General features: G+C 37.0%; 3 protein-coding genes and 1 pseudogene across 3 annotated transcripts; 2 read left to right on the top strand and 2 right to left on the bottom strand.

Annotated features, from left to right (window-relative positions):
• The first annotated feature begins 945 nt into the window (after positions 1–945).
• On the top strand, positions 946–1,120 carry LOC122013047 (annotated as a pseudogene).
• Positions 1,121–2,212: 1,092 nt separating this feature from the next.
• Positions 2,213–4,995, bottom strand: LOC122009399 (40S ribosomal protein S10-1-like). The gene is made up of 5 exons (XM_042565531.1): positions 4,866–4,995; positions 4,725–4,773; positions 4,343–4,625; positions 4,113–4,251; positions 2,213–2,499 (listed from the first exon to the last, which is right to left on the bottom strand). Exons 1-5 carry the CDS (start codon positions 4,866–4,868, stop codon positions 2,413–2,415), a joined length of 561 nt encoding a protein of 186 aa, XP_042421465.1. The 5' UTR covers positions 4,869–4,995; the 3' UTR covers positions 2,213–2,412.
• Positions 4,996–5,102: 107 nt separating this feature from the next.
• On the top strand, positions 5,103–16,005 carry LOC122009396 (crossover junction endonuclease EME1B-like). The gene is made up of 12 exons (XM_042565529.1): positions 5,103–5,550; positions 6,356–6,628; positions 6,710–6,774; positions 7,968–8,138; positions 8,221–8,374; positions 8,471–8,580; positions 10,115–10,290; positions 13,433–13,496; positions 13,591–13,709; positions 14,629–14,718; positions 15,320–15,434; positions 15,509–16,005. The coding sequence occupies exons 1-12, from the start codon at positions 5,118–5,120 to the stop codon at positions 15,680–15,682; spliced, it is 1,944 nt and encodes a 647-aa protein (XP_042421463.1). The 5' UTR covers positions 5,103–5,117; the 3' UTR covers positions 15,683–16,005.
• Positions 16,006–16,440: 435 nt separating this feature from the next.
• Positions 16,441–19,987, bottom strand: LOC122009398 (tubby-like F-box protein 8). The gene is made up of 5 exons (XM_042565530.1): positions 19,829–19,987; positions 18,585–19,056; positions 18,379–18,466; positions 17,453–17,585; positions 16,441–17,374 (listed from the first exon to the last, which is right to left on the bottom strand). The coding sequence occupies exons 2-5, from the start codon at positions 18,939–18,941 to the stop codon at positions 16,654–16,656; spliced, it is 1,299 nt and encodes a 432-aa protein (XP_042421464.1). The 5' UTR covers positions 18,942–19,056; positions 19,829–19,987; the 3' UTR covers positions 16,441–16,653.
• Positions 19,988–22,049: the final 2,062 nt, after the last annotated feature.

The following is a 22,049-nucleotide window of genomic DNA, read 5'->3' as shown; positions in this document are numbered from 1 at the left end:
CATACTCCTCTCAAGAGAGTTTACCTTAATTTGGTCAGACTGGTCCTCTAGACCGTCTAGCCTTTTGCTCAACATCCGAGATTTCAGGACTTTTTCGCTGGATGTCCGATCCCTGATCCGTCCAGTTTTTCACTTAGTGTCCGTGACCCCCAGGATTTCACTTGACGTCCTCGACCTGCTAAGACTTTGCCCAGTCCCCCGGGCTAAGACTTCGTTATCTAACTGCAACTAGGACTTTTCACAACCTAGAATTACCACTCCTGAGACCTAGTGTTACCTCCCCGTAGGGCTTTCCACCTGCCTATAATCCACTAGGACTTTTGCCTAAGAACACTTAGGATTTTCCTGCAAGCTCAGTCACACTTGTTAGATCATAAGACATCTTAACTTTTGAACTCTTTACAATAATCAAAACTCAGATTCGATCGTCTGGTGCTCCCTGCACCAACATATTATATATATTTAGGGGTTAAGATTTTAGGATTTAGGGGCTGAGTTTTAATGGTTTAAGCTAATAAGATTTTACCTCTAATGTTCAGATTTTTCTCTGGGGTTATAGTATTTAAGATAAAATAATTTTAGATATTTACGGGGTATAGTATCCATCTTCAAGGAAATGTTGATTTAAAAAAATATATATATTAAAAAATATAGTATTTAGATAGCACGTACAGGTGCACGACATCTCGTCCACAGCAGAGCACAACTATATATATATATATATATATATATATATATAAATATAATTTTGGTGAAAAATAAATGAAATTATGTCTATTTTTTCATACTAAAAATAATTTTAAGGCCTCTTAGTAATTTTCTCTAGTTTTTTATATATAAAAAATATGCATTGTTCTGGTTGTTTTTAGTCTCACATATTAGAATTGATAACACTACGAGCGAAAAATCTTATGTAAATACTTTGGGTCGCCGACGATAGAAAACATACCTTTCTCGACCTTTTGGCTAAGATCAAGTGTAGTATTTACTCTTATCAGTTTAATATCTGATATAAAAAATTAAATTAATTTTTTATGAGAGAGATTCTATTACAACAGTTTGCCTGGGTTCTCGAACGTCGCTCTTGCGTTGCATTACTCATGAGTCTGACACTCTTATCAAGTTTAATTTATGGGCCTCAGACGTTAAATTATGCGTATTTATATATTATATTACATATAAAATAAGTGTGCATGATGACTTGTATAAATTAAAGAATCTGAATCCTTTAATAACTAATTTTGGTGAAACTCAAAATGAAATTATATTAATATCATTTTTTTCAAATAATTTTAAGACTTATTAGTAATTTTCACTAATAGTTTTTATATATTAAATATAAAAGGTCATAATTCTTTTTAATCTCACATCTTAAGATTAGTCGAGCAGAGAATCTTTTATAAATAGCTTAAGTCAATAACATTAGAAAGTATACATTTCTCGATCTTTTAACTAAGATCAAATGTAATATCTATTCTGGATATATGCTAAGAGATTTATATAAAAGTTGAGAGCTAAGCTCAGTATGTCTTGCCAGCTCTAGGACCTAACTAATAGAGTCCATTACAACAACTTACTGCTTAAATTCTCGAGCAACACTTTTACGTTACACTATTACATAAGCCTAACTTACTGTTTAGATTCTCGAACTCTTACGTTGCACTAATTCTCGAACTCTTACGTTGCACTACTACATAAGCCTGATGCACCCTTACGAATTCTAATTTATAGGCCTGAGACATAATTTACACATATTTATATATTAAAAAGAGAGAGATTATGCACAATTATAATTTTTCCGATTGAAGGTGTTGATGTTTTGGGCTCAAGTCAGTTCAAGTCCAATTGAATGAGATTAAATTTGATAGAACAAAACTGTTAAATTTATAGGAAGAATTGAGTTTTATGAAATTAATACAAATGCAAATGTTCATCGAGACATTTTCCCATTAGGCTCATAAACATTACAAGATACCCGTTTCTCTTATAGTATAAGGAAATGTAGAAAAGAAAACACTTCCACAAGTAACAAAGTGGCAACACAGCAGCAGATCGGCTAGCAATGGAAAGAATACGAAAAGACCACGAGCAAGTTGAGTTCATCCTTGTACAATGAAAGCCAAACTAAAATAGCCGAAGGTTAGCTTGCAAGGTAAAACATTTTGCATTCAACATATCACCAGCTAAGCCAACTTAAGAATGGCTAATTCTGTTGATCAAAAAGGAGTTCCCCCCTTTTTTTTGATAAAATCAGATATCATATAGTAACTGAATAAATGCAGCAACAAGTAGAATGTCAATTTCAGGAAGGGATTAGTTTGAACTTAACTTAGGCAATTTCTCACTTTTTAAGAGAAAAATATGTTGTAAAAAATGACATTAAACCTCTACTTATAGTTCTAGTCAATCTTTCTACTGAAGAGAAGCAGCAGATCCAGCTCCAGGACCGGCTCCATATCCTCCACCTCCACGTCCAAATCCAGGCCTACTGCCAGAACCCTACAAGATTTCAACAATTTAACCATCATAACATTTCTGTTCGAGCAATTAATAGACAGCCACTATAACATGAAAACACTAGGAAAAATAAGGCACAGACATGAGTTAAAATATGGATGAATGAGTCTAAACCGAACAGCTTGAAGGATTCAGATTGAACCAATCAAAAACTCCGATAGGGGTGTTTTTTTAAGGTTTCAATTGGATAGCTTCTAGTTCCCAGGTTAATATGGTCCAATTCTGAAATATACTTACAAGCACACTACAGAATCCCAAATCACATAAACCATCAGAGATCTTAGTTATCAGCCTGAGCTATCTCAGATGACCGTCATGAGATTAAAATGGAGATTGCTCATCATCTGATTCCTTCCTTTGAGAATTGAAAACCATGTGAAACTCCTAGGAAAAACACCTATGCTCGAAATCAAGATTTTCAGACTACGACCAAACTTCTTGTCAGTGCCACCTTATTGATGGCAAACAAGCCAGTATTCCATGAAGCATACATACTTAATTTACTGTTTAAGCATTCAGTGTAGATAACCCAAACTACACATCAAGGTATAATCATGTACTCATTATTGCATATCAGACAAGATTTAGTTTCACATGCAAAATAATTTGGTTCTCAATTTTCAACAATCATAAAAATATTTAAACAAAGACTCAGCAAAAACTCTCAAAGGAAAGCCATCAGAGATCTTTGTTGTATCAGCACAAAGCTATCTCAGATGACTATTACTGAGATTTAAAAAACACTAGCTTATCAAATGGCTCTTCCTTTGGGATCTCTAGTGGACATGAATTTTAAAACATGCACAAAAATGTAAGTAGCATGATGGCGATGAATTTAACTGGACAATCTTAGACTCTTAGTAAATCATAAAGGAGTGTGATGGTAAAAGTACAATGAGACGAATATCTGCAACAATTCATGACGGGAACTTATAAGAGAGGAAGCACAAATAGAATCTAGACACAGAATCAATCCCAAATTAAACGAAATAACTTGGCTTTGACATCTAGACAAATTGGCAACTGCACAAAAATCAGAAATTATCTCATCCCAGACTGAAGATTTTTACACTTGTTAAGATATTGACAAACAACAAACCATATCAGTTTTGATTACATCCCAGGAAGCAGCGAAGCTTGAATACAAGACTGCAATAGCTCTTACATTCTATGCACAAGTTAGATGGGAATGGCTATTAAGATAGTGGATATGGTTATTGGAAGACTCTAAGCGATAAGTCTGATATTCACATTCTCTCAGATGAGAGAGCATTAATTTGCAAACTTTCTATAGAAAAAAATCACACAATCAACAACAATTTTGTATCCTTGTCCTTATGATTAGGTGGTCTCAAACTGGGACACTATACAATTTGTCCAGCAAATAAGTTTTTATTTTATCTAAAGTATGCTTTCTTAGAAAGTCGGATGCAATGGAAAAATAAACAAAAAGACGTAGCAATTCTTCACATAGAAAAATCATACAGACCCAACAGCAATTCAAACTTGTGTTAATCTAAATAAAGTACCATTAACCATAAGTTGTTGAAATAAAATGAAAAAAAAAAAATCTTGAGAAGTTCACGGATGCATACCCTGAAAGATGGTTGGAATTCAGGTGGCGCACCACCCTTGTCACCAAGCTCTCCTGAAGGCCCCCCTGGGCGTGGACCTCCACGATACCCATCCCTATCGCCAAATCTCGGTCGGTCTCCCTCAAATCTTGGCGGCCCTCTATCAAGACAGAATACCTCAAAAATATAGCAAAACAAGAAGACACTCATCATAATTAAAAATCATTGTCGATTGGAGGAATCAATATCACCTGGGCCGGTCACCCGGAGGACCAGAGCCAAACGGGCGGGCAGGCGGCCGTGCAGATTTTTTCAAAGTAGCAGGAACGATCTCAGATGGAAGATTAAGGAAAGTTCTCAGATACTCAATACCATCATTGGTCAGATACCAATAATAGTGCTGCCAAGCAAAGGTCTCCCTCACGTACTCCCTCGATTTAAAGCTCTGCATCAGCTTGATCACCTGCAGATTTGGCACATCGATATCCGGATGCTTAGCAAGGTTGTAGTCCTTTTTAGCGTAGAGCACCCCCTCTAAACAAAATCCATACAAAAAAAAAAAAAGATCTTTCTTCAGAGAAGGAACGATAATTGAGCATAATACGTTCAAAATCCTGATTTCAGAAAATATACCCTGAAAGAGGTACTTGCAGATCTCATGGCGATTCTTCTTCGGAATAATCTAACAGAGAGCCACAAGTAAAGATCATTACAGAACTGTCGCGATAGAAAAAAAATGTACAATTTTTTTAATAAAAACTTAGGATTGCTCACCATTTTTGCGATAGAGAGATCGAAGAGTACGCCGTTGAAGCTTGCAAGAACCAAATGGCCAGGAGCCGCTGCGAGATGAAGTCGAAACCCTAATTCTCATCCTCCTCTTATAGTAGGGTTGCATGGTGTGTTTGGGCCGAACCAACTGGTAAATGGCTCAGATAGGTTGGGTCCGGTTCGATTTTTCGTCAATGGGATATTAGGCGGAACCAACAAGTCATAAGCAACATTAATGGGCCTACAGGCCGATTTATGGGCCTTTATGTGGGCTTTCGGCAATTCGTTCTTGTAAGCTTGAGACTTCGAAGTTCGAAGCGCCAAAACTTTCCCCAATTCCCCACTCCGACTCCTCGCTTGCGCACCGCCGTGATGGATGGCCGACCGCCGACCGCCTGCACCATCGATATCATCTCCGACGAAGATGAAAACGAAGACTCATCCTTGCAGGGCCCTCCAAATAAGGCGTCGAAGATGGATGGAGAGGGGCACAGACGGGGAAGGCCGCCTTTAACCGTCGTCGTCATCGACGACGGCGTAACTCCGCAAAAAGAGAATCCAGTTCGCACGACCTATTTCATCCCGGAGACGCCTATGTCTCCTGGAAAGCCCTTCGATTCCGATCCTTCCATTGTCAAATGCAGCCTTACTCGTGCCAAAGTAGCCAACGACTCGTCAGAATTTTCTGGTGATTTCTTGAGAATGGTTTCTTTTTGGTCACTCTAATCTTGTAACTAAAATCCATTTTTTTTTACAATTGTTTTGGAATGAAACAGAAAATTTTAGAAGGGAATGAAACATAAAAATTTATTCATTCATATTTAGGTATTGAAATTATTTTAGAATGTGAACTTAGAAATATATTGTTAAATTTTGTACTTTTTAAAAAGGTGGAACGGGTTCTGGAATGGCTATTCCTTGTGTAACAAAAACAGGACCTGAATTCAAAATGGGAGATGATGCCATTTCCCTTTAACTTCTACCATACCACACATATCATGGGAGGATAGAGAACTGACATGAATTATTCCTTCTGTTGTTAGCTTTGTTGAACAGTGGAGAACTTTTGTATGGTAATATATAGTTGTTCCCTTGGAGAACTTTTGTATGGTAATATATAGTTGTTCCCTCTGCCTTTTCCTATCCCTCGTGTTTCGCCAAAGAAATAACCAAGGAAGGTTCATCAGCCTAGTTTTTCATCTGCTAGGTAACAAGCCCTTAGGGAACGGTCTTTCCTTGTTTTTGTTAGGGATAGGCCATAATTGCTGTTTATAGTTTCCTGTAGTGATTTATCTTTTCTGGCTCACATCATTAAACTTTTTTTGGTATATCAGTATGTTCATCCTTTATTTATTGTCAAATAAAGTTTTGTTGGAACCTCATTAAATAATTTTTTTCTTCCTGGTAATTTTTCAAAGGCTAATTATCTTAGGAGTTGGCTGTCTCTGCAGGAGTAGGCCATTTGATATGCTTGTTTGCTGCTGTCTCTGCAGGAGTTGGGCGTTTGATATGCTTGGAGTCAGATAATGAATCTGAACTTGATGTACCTTTGATAACTACAAAGAAATCAGGGACAGATATCATTGCATCAACATCATATGAGAACTCTCAGGTACACTTAAGCTCTCAGAGAGTTGAAGAACTGAAAGGTTCAGGGGTAATACAGGATTGCTTCCCCATGTATGACCTAGTTCTTGACAATTATAATAACAATGATAAAGATCTTATGAAGCATGGCAGAGATGGAATAATGGATGACAACAATGGTATAACTTATGAATGCTACATAGAAAATCAGGATCACTGCCCAGTCATTTTGGTTTATAAATTTATTTTTTTCTTCTCAGAGACACAGATTATTGGAGAGAGCCCACCAGATATTGACAACATTGTTGAACAAACTCCATTCCAGGTAGTCAATTAATTTCTAATTTGTTTCTTGCTATTCATTGCATATGAAATTATTTGGAGTTGAGACTTGCTATTGATTGTTTCTAATTTGTTTCCAGTTTAAGAACTTGGGAGACTTAATAACTAAATCATCCTTACTGGTTTATTGTTGGGGTTCAATCAAAGTTCCACATTGGAAAGATTTGGTAAAGATCATGAGTTTAAAAGGATGTAGAATATTTTCATTGGCATGAGGTCTTTTGAGGAGAGCCCAAGAGCAAAGCCATGAGGGTCTAGGCCCAAAGTAGACAATATCATGTCATTGTGGATATATGTGGACATCCTTTGGGCACAACAAATGATATCAGAGTCATGATGCAGATCAGATGCCATGTGGGGCGGCCTTAAACGAAGTTGAAGGTGGGCCCGGAGTAGGTTAGGGTGATTAGATACTTGCGAGGAGACCCGAAGGAGGTCAGGGTGACTGAATGTTCGTGGGGATGCTCGAAGTATGTCAGGGTGACCGGATGTTTACAGGGAGGTCCGAAGTAGGTCAAGATTGATCAGATCCAGCTGTTTGCGGGGAGGCCCGGAACAAATCAGGGTGACTGAATGCTCACGGGGGTAGACCATGAGAGTAATGGCGGTCCTTCGTTTGAGGGGAGGATTGTTGGGTTCAATCAAAGTCCCTCATTGGAAAGATTTGGTAAAGATTATGAGTTTAAAGGAATGTAAAATATCTCCATTGGTATGAGACCTTTTGATGAGAGCCCAAGAGCAAAGTCATAAGGGCCTAGGCTCAAAGTGGAATATCATACCATTGTGGAGATATGTGGGCATCCTTTGGGCACAACATTTATCTTCCTTAGTCTATTAATTGCATATGAAAGTTTTTGGAGTTGAGACTTGCTATTAATTGTTTCTAGTTTAAGAACTTGGATACTTAATGACTAAAGCATCCTTACTGGTCTATCTTCCTTAGACTTTCGGAGTATGGTGATTTGGTTGCTTAATATTAATTACCTCTTCCATATCCATATCTCATTTACTTGAATTATTTCCTTAAATTTTATGATACTTATCTTGAACTAATCTTTTCTTTTTTGAAACAGCATATTTAACTGACATCATTATCCCATTGTTACTTTTTCTCTGAAGCATTAGTTGTATGCATGAAGAAAGAATGACAACTAAATACTTATTAATATGTGACAGACTGGACAATACAGTTGCTGTCAGGGCATGTACAATAAGGAAAATATCACTGTGATAGAGAATCACGAGGGTTTTGGGAAAACACACCAAAGAACTGAGGCTGAAGGAAGAAAGGGGCAACTTAAGGAAAAGAAGCTTCATTTACGCGAAGAACGAAAACGACTAAAGCAGGTGAGGTTGTATTTGCTATGTTTTACCAATGAAAATTAAAGAAATCAGCAGAAGCTTAATTATTATGGATTTCTGTGTGCAGCAAGAAAAATTACAGAAAGAAGCTCTTAAAACTGAAGCAGCCGAGGCAAAGAAATTGGAGAAGGAGAGGCAAAAATGGGGAAAAGGAAAATTTGCACTGAAATCCATGATGGCTGAGATTGATGCTAAAATCATTGAAAATGGGTCAGTTGGTGGTATGCCAATTCTTAGTGATGCCTGCACTTGGCCATGCCATTTTTTTTGCATCATCACCATTTTCCATGCTTAAATCTGGTTCTGGTTTGATGCAGGCCCTCTTTTGATGAGGTTTGCAGAAAAAGGTCTCTCTTTTCGCATAACCTCAAATCCAATTCAAAGATCAATTTTATGGAAGATTAATGCACCTGATCATATCACAGAGGTAAAATATTTTAGGAGTTTTTAAACATACTACTCAGTGACTGCTGGCCACTACATTAGAGGTAGTAGCTAATGGAATGATACAATGATCTGAATTCAAATAGGAACACTGAAGGATTAGGGGGGTAGAGATGAATGATTCTTATTATATTTTTTGTGTTTCTCTATAAGTTTTAGATGGTGTCATGAATGTATAAATTTGAATTGTGCTTGTTAATGTAAAGCTTTAAGGAGGCTTTTTAGTTGGACAGATTTCGTTCAATGTTCCGTTACTGACAACTGACGGTATTATGCTAAACTCATAATCACTAAGAAGGGGCCTAAAGCAACCTCACTTTAGTATGCCCCCCTCCATACACATCATTACTTAAAATGTCGAAGTGGGTTGGAGTTCATTCCATCCCAAAATGAATACGACTTGAGATGGAGACACCCTCTTTTGATATGTAGATTATAGCCAACATGGATCACTATTCTCTATAGTTGTTAATGTGGGACTATTGGCATAGCTCCGATGGTGCACGTCTTGAGAAAATGGACACTTGTAGATCTTGGTGACATATATTTGATGAGTTATGTCTACTTGAAAAAATGGATGCTTGTAGATCTTGGTGGCAAATATTTTATTAGTTATGTCTTGAACCTATATCCAAATACCTTTCAGCATTTACTGGCCAGTCTTTGGTACCCTGGTTTGTTTGAGACAAGTTTGGCTTCAGTTCAATCTTCCTGCACTCAACATTGAATTCTTTTTTCAGCTCCAACCTACTAATTTGATGCTCCAACTAAGAAAAGCTGTTTACACTTTATATTAAACTAACTTGGTGTTTAGCCCAATCATTATTCTATATTTTGAAGCCTCTTGGCCCATCTCACGAATCTTGAAGATTGGATTGTATTAGATAAATTAACATAATGGAGGCTCTCCGTGATCTCTGAGTCTTATCTCTATAATAAAGGACTATGTGGAATATGGATTACATTCTTAATCAATATGGTTCTTATCATTTTCTCTCTGTTAAAACACCTTTCTTTACTACTTATTCCTATGAAGATTGGAAGGTGGCTAAAGCATTAGGAGGTCCAATATTAATTTATGTTAATATATTTTTGTTTGTTAGCAGAGTTCAATAGTGGTGCCTCTATTGTTTTGCTTCAATCCAACAATTGCAAAGATCCTTCAAGACCTAAGCTTATCTGAAAGATCCACATGGGAACATTAAACAGTGGGATAGAGGACTGCTTATTAGAGGTTTGAAAATGTATTAGTGTGAAACTTAATTTGGATATAATTTACCACCATAAAAATTGTCTAGGATAGAACACTTCGGCACAGATGCAAACAGAAAGCAAACTTAGAATATGATGTATAGCACAGAGGTGAGAAACTATATTTACTTTTGAAGTTCAATCTGCTATTGTTTTGCGTTTTCTAAATCATTAAATTATTATATCAAAATATGAGCCAAATTTCCCTTTATACATTTTGTGGTTTAATTATTGGCTTGTAACTGAACTTTGCCTATTATATGCAGCTTTCACTTCTTGGATCAGAAGTGCCATACATACTCCTAGTGCATCAGGCAGAGGAATTCTGTGACCTTGTGTCTAATGGATCCCTTTTTGCCAATATCCAGATAGTTCAAAATAAGTATCCAGGTTTCACAATATGTTATCTCACCAACAAACTAATGAGTTACATCAAGAAATGGTTAGTTCTTTGTTCTTGTTCACATGCTGGTAACTTTGTAATTTCTGTTTTTTGACTTTGTTTCTGAGTATTTAATCTTTGGTCTCCATATTCAAATTTTGTTTGCCCTCCAAATATCAAATTTGCTATATTTTTGTTCTATTTTCAAATTTCTAGTTCTTTAGTGCACATGTAAGGCAACGTTTGGTTTGTAAATTTTCTATTTTCATTTTCTGAGAAAATAAAAAACATTATTTGGTTGGCAATTTTCACATTTGTTTTCTAGAAAAGGATATATCATTTTATGGGAAAATAGCGAACGTCTAAAAGTCATTTTCTAAAAAAAGAAAAATACACATTTTTCAAAAAATAAAAATAGAAATCAAACGCTCTTCAAAATTTCCATTTTCCTAATCTAAGTTTTGTTGTTGGAAATTAATTTGGTGTTGTGTTGGTTCTGTGACAATTTTTAACAGCCGATGGATGGCCAAAATTTTTTAGCCTTAGGATGTTATGATGAATCTAACTAGTTGATTTTAGAAGTGGACAGAAAATGATCAGAATTTTCACAATCTCAAGCATGCTTTTAAGGGAAAAGAGATGTGGAGAGGAAGGGGTGGAGGAACTTTTACCGAGTTTAATTAATAAAATGTACTTACCACCTCTATCATCCTATGGTTAGATATCCTTGAGATCTGCAGTACAAGGATACATTGTCAAACTTATTAATTGTCCACTAGGTAGATTCCCTAGTGGACAATTTTGTTATGAAATGAGTATCAAAAGAATTAAGTGATCAAATTCATTCTACACTAATGTAGCATAGAGATGACTCGGATCGTCTCGCAACTAATGTAGCAATGATGGTATCTCATGATTGATTTGTTATTGCTTTTGGATTTTTGATATGAAAATGGGGTTTTGGGGTTTTGTTGAGTTCTTAACCTGACAAATGAAAAGTAAAGCAAATAATGAAACTAAACCTAATGCAATACAAAGAAGTCCTAACTAATCATCCACAATGAATCCACAACGTATTGTCACCCTACACTATAAAAATCATCATTAACAGAATTAAACTAAGGAACACAATAGCAAGACAAGTATGAAACTAAACTAACCTAACTACTGCATATTGAATTGAACAAAGCTAAACATAGCAGAATCAAAACAGGAACAAAACCAGAGCAAAACAGAATTAACTCCTCTTGATACCAAGAACATGTAATAGAAATCCAACCATTCGTCACATGGAAGGAGATCTATCTAGGTTCATGAAGATGAATGCCATAGAAACTAACAATACTAAACAAGAACAAAATCTAATTAGATTCAATCAATTACTGAAATAGGAAATTCGAATTCAGATGAACAGTAACTAGAAAACAGCTCAAGAACCAAGCACAAACATCATATCCAGATCTCTACTCAGGGAATTAGCAAACATTCAGATGAATTGAAGATAAGGAAAATAGATCTAAACTTCATCCAACCCTACCAATTCGAGCCTATCAAATTGGAAAAACGGAAATACATAAATGAAATCCGGGAGAAGTGATGAACCAAGGTGAGCAGGAGCATTCCCAAGCACTCATTGGGTTGGACGAAGATGTCTGGGTCACACAAGTGGTGATGAACTAATCATATTCTTTGGTTCAAGCAGATGCAATAAAATGAAGCTGTAAATCAGAAGAGGAAATAGAAAGAAATGTCTCTCGCCATTGGTTGTGATCGGAGCTTCAAAGGAAGAAGATCTCCGACTGGAAGGAAAACGAATCGGCTCAAACCTCCAGATCGCTCCACTTCTCCGCTTCTTCCTCTTCGCTCAGAAATCGCGACTAAGCTAGAGATCAGATGGTTGAAGTGGTGTCGCCGGCTTGAAGATGGATGATGACCGGAGGAAGGCAAACGCCCCTGACCTCCATTGGTTGCTGGCGGTGGAAATTGGACCGGGATCGCTAGAGCAGGATCGCGCCTGCCTCCCTCTGCTATTGTAGCTAATTGACAAAGACCTCTCACTGTAGCTTCTCAATTCCCTCTTAAATCTCATCAAATCTAGATCAACGGCTTTAATCAACTCAGATTTTATCTAACGGCGGGATCACATAAGATCTGGATCAAAAGCTCCAGAGCTTAATCAATGGCCTTGATCTTCCCTCTCTTTAAATGGGATGGAACATATCTTTCATGGATAACTTAGATCTCCTCAGATCTTGAATGAACTGTCAAAATTGCTCTAGAGCTTGATCTTCTCATCTAAATTCAGATTTGAGTCCAACTTGGTCTAATTTGACTCGGATCCATGATCCTTGATGCCTACAAAGAATATATCCAAATATTAGCATCAAATACCACAAATATAAGATAATTCACAATTAAGTCCAAAAATAAATGCAACTCATGAAATGTGATATAAATATGGAATTAACACATGAGAAGATCAAATAGTATGCGTATATGAGTTAAAATATCATGACAACATGACGGTTATCAACTTGCCACCTCTATCATCCTATGGTTAGATATCCTTGTAGATCTGCAGTACAAGGATACATTATTAAACTTATTAATTGTCCACTAGGTAGATTCCCTTCTTTTGACCAACATTGAGTTCAGCTAATCACATTTGGGTGCCTCATGCTTATGGTTAGTGTTGTTTTCTTCAAACAAGGCTGTTTGACTTCCTTCTTTGATACAAATAAACAATCTGAAAACTTTTCTTCCAATAATATTATAGACCAATTCTACTTATTTAATAAATATTTATTTAAAAATTAAATAATGCTCCTCTTGTGGAGCAACCAGATGAGCAAAACACTTTTTAACTTGTCTTCTTAATCGCACAATCTTCTTTTATCATAGTTAATAATCCTGTTGGTCCCCTATCTATTTGTCTCAAGCAAGGTTTTTCTTGTTTTAGTTTCACGCCATCTCCTAGTTCTATGTAAAATTTCTGGCATTTGTGATTTGTGTTGTTATGTGAAATCGGTGGCACTACGAGTGGTCATTTCTTATTTGAAGATATGGGTATACTTTTCTTATTTTATTGTTGTAGTTTGACAATAATAACTCCATTGCTAGTTTGATCTTACAGTTTTTGTTCTTCTCCGATGTTAAAAATCCAAACAGTTCATATTCTAATACAAATTTGATTCCTTCTTAGTGAACAGGCTCAATACAAAAATCCATCAAATGTCTGTAACTGGAGACGCCCACCTGTTGAGGAGGTCTGTATCCTCATCATACTTGCTCTTGAGTTGCATCATAGAGATCATCTAATTAAATTATTTCACCTCTAAGGTTTGGCATATTTTTACATAGGTTCTATCGAAATTGGTAACTCATTACTCAAAAGTTCACTCCAGGGATTGCATAGATGAAGCAGAAGTAGCAGAAACCATTGTTGGCTTAACATTCAGCCTCGCTAATTGTCAATTTAGGTAAGCGACAATGTTATGGTATGAAGATCACTGTTTATAGTTTTGTTCATTAGATCACAAATAGGTTCTTGATTGTACTAGCTTGCACCTTAAATGGCACGGATCATTCAATAACCTTGTCTGGCCTGAGAGAGAGAGTATGCTCTGTACTAAAAACCTTAGTTTAGAGTCACAAGTCCACCAACAGTAGTGTTTATTGCTGTTCTTAGTAAAAACCAGTCTACCGGGTGAATGCCACTTGTTTTATTCAAAACCTGATTCTCAATGTCAAAATTTCAACCAAAAGTATACCTAGAAAAATGAAACGAGAAAATTGTTATTTCCCAATGGCATGAGTTCGTAGAATGTCATATACTGTAGGTTAATATTCTAATTGCAATCAATTGAAGGATTCTGTTAAAAATCAATTCATGTCGAACCAGATACTTGCCTCTTTAGTAAAACTATGAGAAAACTACCATAATGCAATGATACAATTGGTAAAAATATTATGGCGATGGCATGTAGATTTTTGCTTACAAACAAGTTGAAGCTAATCATAGTAATTTGGGGTCTCCTGATAAGTCACAAGCATGGTCTCAACTAAATTTGCTAACGATTCCCACTGCATGCATAACTATTTGATCAGAAAAGATACTAAGAAACAAAACATCTTGCACCTTTTTTCCTTCATAGTTCTAGAGAAAGAACAATAACAACATCAACTACCCATGTAGAAAGAATCTGTGCTTCTTTATATTTATCCTTAATCTTTATACCTACTACATTTGGTTGTTGATGATGTTTTCTTTAGCTTGATACTGCCAAGTTACAGATTCTTGTGCATGTCATTAGAAATTTGAGTTGAAAGATTAGTTTACCTCCTGGTGATTTGCCGCTTGTCGTATCGTATCACAACTGCCTTTCAATTGTGGTGCAGAAAGAAGCCGACTTGGTTGTCTGTACATGCTAATGGGACCATTATTCCGAAGGATTTCATTGACAGGAAGTTGATCAAAGGAAGTGTCTGGTACAACAATCTTTACTCATTCTATTTGTGATAATTTACCTTTCCATGCGTGTATATCCATATTCTTCACATAATTTTCCTTTTTCTACTCTCAAAATTACTAGAGAGATTGTTTCTTCCTAGCTTGTTTCTTAATTCACTGCATACAATACTTTTCAGTTTTCTGTTTAGTTGGGAGGGAAGTAAGGAGGGAGCGGGAGAATGAAGAAATGATAAAATTAAGTATAGAGCTCTATCATTTTAAACATCTTTTGTATCACTTTCCCTCATATTTTAAGATTTGGATTTGGAGTTTTTGTCCTAATGATGGTCACTCAAATTAGCTTAGGCAATCTAGATCCCAATTAAAAACTAAATTAGGCTAGGATTCCTAGAACTTTTGTTTGCATATGATAAATTATAAATCTCAATATAATTTAAAAATTGGTTAAGTAATTTCTAGGATTTTTTTATGTCTATGAATCTCTCAGCTTCAACCTTAATTCCCCACTACCGGTTGTCTTTTGATTATTTCTTTCGATCCAATTGCGATTTCCTTTCATCACTTTTGCCCTGAATTAACTAACCAAATTTGACTACCACTTGGTTTTATTTTTGTCAGGCTGAAAGCTTTGATAGCCATTCCGAAGGTTCAACCGAGGTATGCCGTTGCCATTTGGAAGAAATATCCAACTATGAGATCCCTATTGAACGTGTATATGGATCCAACTAAATCGGTTAGTGTCATAACCAAATGAAATATGCTTGGTCTTACAGTTGATACTGAAATTCTTCCCTTTGGTTATCTCAGGTACACGAGAAGGAATTCCTGCTCAAAGATCTAATGATAGAGGGAGCACTGGGCACGGAAGTAAGGCGGCTTGGCGATGTTTGTTCGAAGAGAGTGTACAGGATACTCATGGCTCAGAATGGAGGCATCGAAACTGATGATGTCGAGCAAGGTGCTGATTCTTTCCACCCTTGATGACAACATTACATGGCATGGAGAAGATGGTTTTAGTTGATTCAATTTTTTTCTTTAACCTAGTATTTCTTCTCAAATTTTAAGAAGAGTTAGTACTGTTTTTTGTTGGTAGACTCTAGTTTACTAAGTTAACATGTCAGCTGTATCAATCCATCTAGATATTGGAAGTCTATCATGTTGCTTTTGAACCCTTAACATTGTATTAAACAACAACCACACCAGGTGAGCCAACTACGCCGTAGTTACTGATCACAAGATCATAGCTAATTTTTTCAAAAATATTTATTTTGAAGCACAAGTCACAAACCTAATTTTCGTATTCGTTCCAAATAAGACAGGGGAGACACCAGTTGCTTTGTACTCTTTCTATGCCAATCCAAACCCTTGCAGACTGATCACAGATCTCCATGTGCAGTTTATCTTATCCAATCAATAGAAAAGCCAGGGACCAACACTGTCATTGAGTGCTTACCAGCTGTACTCTTTACGTCCCCTCTCCTCTGGTCACAAGACTTTGTTCTCCCAGCTGGTATGAAAAGCTTACATACAATTCCAATGAAAGGACAGATTTCCTAGACAAATCTAGACAACAAACATGTGTGCTGAACTGATGAACAATCAAAAGTAAACCCCAACAGCCCTGGCCACCACAAAGAAAAAGAAGGAAAGGAAAAAAAAAAAAAAAAAAAAAGAGAAAATAAAGAAAAAGTGAGTTATCATTTAGTGTGACACTGCTCTGACCAACTTTACGAAAATACTTAGGGGAAGTAAATACCTTGATGGTAGTATTTAGTGAGTTAAGGCTTTTAACTTCTAGCTCACAATTGGAAGGTACCGTTGATAAGTTTTCAATGACTTGATCAAGATGCATACTTATCAAAGGGCATGGGGTGTTGCCCCATACTTATCATGGACACAAATTGTACTTGGATAGCCATGATGAATTGACAATAGAGTGAGTTTTTCATTGTTTATTCACAAGCCAGCTTGGTGTCGAAGCTACTTAAACAGATAGCAAAAGCTTGGAATGCTGAGAGTGGGTAGCGGTAATCCATAGTGAACATGTCCTTTGCGACCTTGCCAAACTGAAGTATGACCTTATCGTGCTCTGCGGGTGCTGGTTGGGATGGAGTAGGAGCACCTGCAGAAGGTTGCGTTGCGGCAATGAGTTGAAAGTTCTTTACAGAGGCAACGGTGACCCGACCTCGAAAATTCAAGCACCAACACTGCAATTGTTCATGCCATCTAGGGGGTTTGTTCCGAAGAACCAGTGGTCGCTCCTTGGCTTCGATACTCTCATCCCCATCTTGAGTTCCTCCAATGATATCAGAAAAGCGAGCGCTGCTGAAATCCATGGAACGATCCATGGACTTGGAGAAGGACATGCTGCGGAAGGACTCCTCCAGTGCGCGAGAAACAAGGTTGTCCGGCTGACCAGGAACTGTGCCACCAGGCTCAAGTGCTGAAGCAGGAATAGAGTGCAAAACGCAATGCATTCGACGAGGTCCTCGCGTGCCAAGAACATTCAGCTCGTATGACACCTGAGCTATGTTGTAGCTGCCAGATGGGACCTTAGGAGAAACTTTCTTTGAGTAAAACCTGCGGCTTGTCCGTCCGGGTGGACAGATAGCAGCCCCATTGTATGGAGGCTGAGTGTCACAAATTACAAACTTAGTACCAAGGAAATTGGACCTGCAAATGTAACAGAGAAGCATTTAATTTATTTACCAACGCCAATTCAACGACCACTTTACCAATAAATTTCAATACCTCAACTTCCCAATGTAGGTATTGGTAGATCTCGATATGTGGTCAGCATCCATAGATATGATATACTCAGTACGTGCTGCTTTACGAATTCTTTTTGCCGAGAGAAGGAATTTCCCATTCTCTACAAGCACAGCTACACTCAAATCAAACATGAGCATGATTAGTTGAGATCAAATGTTCATTAGCACTATGTAACAATCTTAAACTCCCATAGAGGAAACAATAATGAGATAAGAATCCGACAAGCATAAACTGAACTGTATGATCACCAATTATTAAATCAGAAGAAAAAAAAAAAGAGGAAAAGCAACTCAAATTGTAAGAATGGAATAATAAATAGCTACATTTCTCAGCAAAGGAAGAAGAAGGCCAACATGAAGCATCACAGAAGAAAGCCTAGATACAAGGAAAGCATATGCACTTCAAACACCAAGTATAGAGAGCCTGGGCTCATCATAGAATCATTTTTATCCGGGCAACAAGTTCCAGGCATATTTGCAGGATATTTAGAGTTAACTTAATTTGCATACCAAAACTTATACCTTTATCATGTGATCTTCCATTTGGATTAACTAGTAAAAGGTATCTTTGATATGTTAATATCTCAGTTTAGTCTTCTATTACAATGAGGAATGCAATGAGTGTGATACATAACCCAAAGGACTGAGAAGTTCAAACTTATAATGCTCTAGGAAGGACTTGACTGACAGAAGTATAAATTTGCTACAGAGATATTGGTTGTAAATAAAATGGATGCTCTCTGTTTTACGCTACAGAGATATTGACAGAACATATTAGTTGTGATGATGCTCTCTGTTTTACGCTACTCTAAGTTTGTGTCATCAACTTACAAGGTGACAGGTAATGATCTTTGTGCCATTACAATATCCAAACAAACAAAAAATGATGTTTGAGAGCAAGCTTACCAGGACTAAGACAAAGATAGAGATGGTAAGTTAATTTGGATTTGTCCCTCTTGATGAAACACTGAACCATTCCATCTCGATGGCCAGGCTGCAAAAGCAAATGCAAATTAGAACAAAGACATCATGTGTAACTGCCCATACAGTGTGTTCTAGTTCATATTATTACTGTTATAAAATCAAAGGAGGGAAAATACGAAAACACTAACCTGTTTCAATGAGATTGGAAAAGTTATCTTCCCACAAAACTCTGTACTTCTTACTATCTCTCTGCACATTTCCCTCCAAGCTCTGCACACAGCTGCACAGGCAACAACATGTTTTCGGGATGGCCAGGTGCTTTCACTATCCTCCAGTCTTTTGATGACATCCCGAAGAAGCTCTGGTGGAAGGCTAGCCCAACGACTCGACTGAATAACAGGAGATGAATCATGTGGCTCAGCAACAAAGCTTTGAGACTTTCCCCTGAGATGTCCTGAAAGACTCCCAAGTTTCACTTCAAAACTTCGCCTTGACAGGCTCCCGATGCCATCTCTTATATCACGAACTATACTACGGAACGACATCTAGGCTAATTGCACCCCAAAAGGGAGAAGCCAAGGACAAAAAGGAACCAGCCAAGGGATAAATGTACAAGTCCACTTCTTTTGTAACTCTATTCTTCTGAATTCAGAAATTGAACTACACAAAATTCTAGTGTTAACTGTGAAGTCTAAAAGGTTATGTAAGAACATAGCATGCCAACAAACACAATAATGGCTAATGTAAATTAAAAGACTAACTTGGCACATACTTTCATGGACAACACAATCATTTACAATAACTTTTTTAAGAAACCAATTATAAAGGAGTAAACCATAAAGCAAGTGTCCATGCAGAAAAAAGCAGCCTGAAAAAAGCTATGCTGCTACTAACAAACTAGTTTAGTGTAAGAAAACTATGGCTCAGTTTTACTCACACAAATACCAAACGAGCCTCAGATTTACCTTGATTTCTGTATGTTCAAGTATCAGATAAACAAGTGTGTATGAGAGATCACAGAAGCTTGGATTTGCAAACAAAAATCTTGTCCTTGGATCAGACAAGAAGATGTCAGAGATAGACCAGCAAGATCGAGCAAGGAATTCACTAAGCTCGGATCACGAATGATAAAACTCAACTACCATATCACTCTACCCTATAAATCTAAAACAAGCGAGAAAATACCAACACATGTAAAAAGATGCATAAGGTTAGGGTTTTCCCCAAATCTTCTGCCTACTTTATCAGGTTTCGATGAGGAAATGAGACAACAGAACCAAAAAAAGGAACTTCTTTTTCCCAGTTAACGTAAGATAGCTCCAAGATCGCTTAATTCAACAAGACAAAATGTTTTTTTTTGGGTCAAAACTTCCTAAAGTAAACTGCAACGAAAACCGCGCATGAAATCCCTGAATCTCCTAGATAAACTTACGAGTCTCGTCGGAAAGGGAACAGCTCGAGGGGATCTACCCTAAGAGAAAGCCAGGACTCCGCGCTGCAATCCGCTAAAACGCTCTCTCTCTCTCTCTCTCTCTCTCTCTCTCTCTCGGAAGATGGAATTCAGAGCCCCGTTAAATCCGATCCAGCGTCGCCGAGCAGTCGTTTTATTACCATTCTCTGCCACTCGACGTGACGGCGTCACGAGGCTTTAGACGCCGTCAAGGGCGGCGTCGACAGAGCGTATCGAACACGGAGGATAAACTTTCGCTTTGCTCCCTTTTCGTATTCTGATATCATTTGTACCCTTCAAAGTGCAAAATAGTTCTACAATCTATTCACATTTCATCATACAGAGTAACAAAACCTTTTAAAATTATACAAATTTCTTTGTTTAAAATTGCATTTTGATTGCGTTGTATTATTTAATTATTTCTAATTTAATATGCTGAAATATTGTAGAAAAATATTACCATCATAGAAAATCTAGAGAAAAAATATTGTTATTTTTCAAACTAGTTGAAGAGAAGTGAAAAGTTGATACTTCTTTAGGGGGCAACATGAAATGTTCCTAGGAAAGTGCTCGGTGCTCCCCCCGTGTTTGCTTTCGGCTGTTGCAGGTTCTCAGATCCGCTGTTTTATCAAGGACAAGATTATTAATATATGCCCGCCGGTCATGATCCCACGCGTGTTCTTTCTATGGGACCCGCAGGTTTGGCGACTCGCTGTCGTTGGGACGCGTGATTTCGGCTCGGTCCGGTTCACTTTGTCGGTCTTCAAGACAAGGTCAACCGACTTGGGCATTAGCTTGAGTTTAGTAACATTTTCACTTAACCCCAATTTAATTTGCTAAATTATATATGATTTCAATAAACTTTCGAGAATCAAAAGTTAACTTCGTGGTGCAACGATAGAAAGTAAAGAAGACGAGCAATGTTAATGGAAAGAAATTATTTTTAATCTTGATTCATTTAACTCCGATGATTTTATTTGATTCGGTTCTAAATTCATCTTTGAATATTTATCAAATCTCTCTTTGAGATTTTCTAAATTTAACATTGTATTATGTATTTATGATATTTTTAACTTTGATAGACATAATTCATTAGTATTATTTACGAATTGAATATGTATTCAAATTTATTTATTAATGTGTTATTTTTTGCATTTAATTGCATGCGAGATTTTCTAATCTCGTCTATCTTGGTCCATTCTAAATTAATGATCTAAAAAAAGTATCATAATTTATGGATCAAAGGATTCGTCCTCTTATTATGATAAAAGACGAATACGTTCATCCCTAGTGCCCCTGTCAATCCGTCCCAAGGCCAATACAGAGGAGGTAAATCATGGACGACTATTAGTCTTTGGAATAACAACTAGCACATAAGGGAGGTATTTACCTCGACTTTACCGAGATTCGAACTCCAAACCTCATTATGTTAACATCTCATGTATTAACTACTAGAATCATTCGAGGGAACAAAGAATTCGTCCTCTTAGTATATATGAATCATTGAATTTCTCCAATCGATACAATGGGTCATAGCATGGTCCGCTAAAAATGAATCTAATTTAGCTGGTAAGCTCACCATCATTAAGGAAGTGATTTGTAATTTGCAAAAACTTTGAAGGTAAATTGAGCAAGGAAATAAATTTTAGAGGACAATACAAAAGCTCCTCGAATAAACTACTACAATTTCCGTAAAAGCGAAAAAGGAGGTTTAACTTTATTTGTAACACATCGGAAACCGGAGAAAAGCGTGTCGGGTCGGCCGAACCGGTAACCGACTGAACCCGTCCCACAGCTTTTCCCCCCGTAGCGTCTACTAGGTGGCGGGTCCCACTGCCGCCGAGTGCGACGTCCAATCACGATGCGCGTAGCAGAGTGGGCTACGGATCACAGAAAGCAGCAGAATATTTTTAATGTGTTTTGGGGAATGGTGATAACGCCACGCCGTGATTTTAAATTCTGCACGTCGACTTGCCCCCGGAAGAAAAAAAAGCCGCGAACAAAATAATTAATAAATAATCGACAGGTGCACGCTCTCGCCATCAAAGTTAGCAAAGGAGGAAATGCCCAAATTGCCCTTGCAAGTCAAATTGATTAAGGCTGAGTTTTTTAAATAAAATAAAATATTAAAACATGTTCGAGAATATGGTAATCTCTCACTTTATTATTATTTGTTTTAAAATTATCAAAATTAATAATATCA

The sequence above is a fragment of the Zingiber officinale genome, chromosome 8A (genome assembly GCF_018446385.1).
Source record: "Zingiber officinale cultivar Zhangliang chromosome 8A, Zo_v1.1, whole genome shotgun sequence".
Classification (NCBI taxonomy): domain Eukaryota; kingdom Viridiplantae; phylum Streptophyta; class Magnoliopsida; order Zingiberales; family Zingiberaceae; genus Zingiber; species Zingiber officinale.
Note: the sequence above shows the minus strand (reverse complement) of the source record. Positions and strands in the feature narration are given on the sequence as shown.

Coding starts and splice junctions, on each gene's coding strand:
- LOC122009399 (XM_042565531.1), bottom strand. Junction 4,252..4,342: donor CCTCCGGGTGACCGGCCCAG/GTGATATTGATT, acceptor CTGTCTTGATAG/AGGGCCGCCAAGATTTGAGG. Junction 2,500..4,112: donor AATTCCAACCATCTTTCAGG/GTATGCATCCGT, acceptor GAAATCTTGTAG/GGTTCTGGCAGTAGGCCTGG.
- LOC122009396 (XM_042565529.1), top strand. CDS start 5,118: ATGGGCCTTTATGTGGGCTTTCGGCAATTCGTTCTTGTAAGCTTGAGA. Junction 5,551..6,355: donor CGACTCGTCAGAATTTTCTG/GTGATTTCTTGA, acceptor CTGTCTCTGCAG/GAGTTGGGCGTTTGATATGC. Junction 8,375..8,470: donor TGAAAATGGGTCAGTTGGTG/GTATGCCAATTC, acceptor GGTTTGATGCAG/GCCCTCTTTTGATGAGGTTT.
- LOC122009398 (XM_042565530.1), bottom strand. CDS start 18,941: ATGTCGTTCCGTAGTATAGTTCGTGATATAAGAGATGGCATCGGGAGC. Junction 17,586..18,378: donor CTATCTTTGTCTTAGTCCTG/GTAAGCTTGCTC, acceptor ATTTGAGTGTAG/CTGTGCTTGTAGAGAATGGG. Junction 17,375..17,452: donor ACCTACATTGGGAAGTTGAG/GTATTGAAATTT, acceptor TTACATTTGCAG/GTCCAATTTCCTTGGTACTA.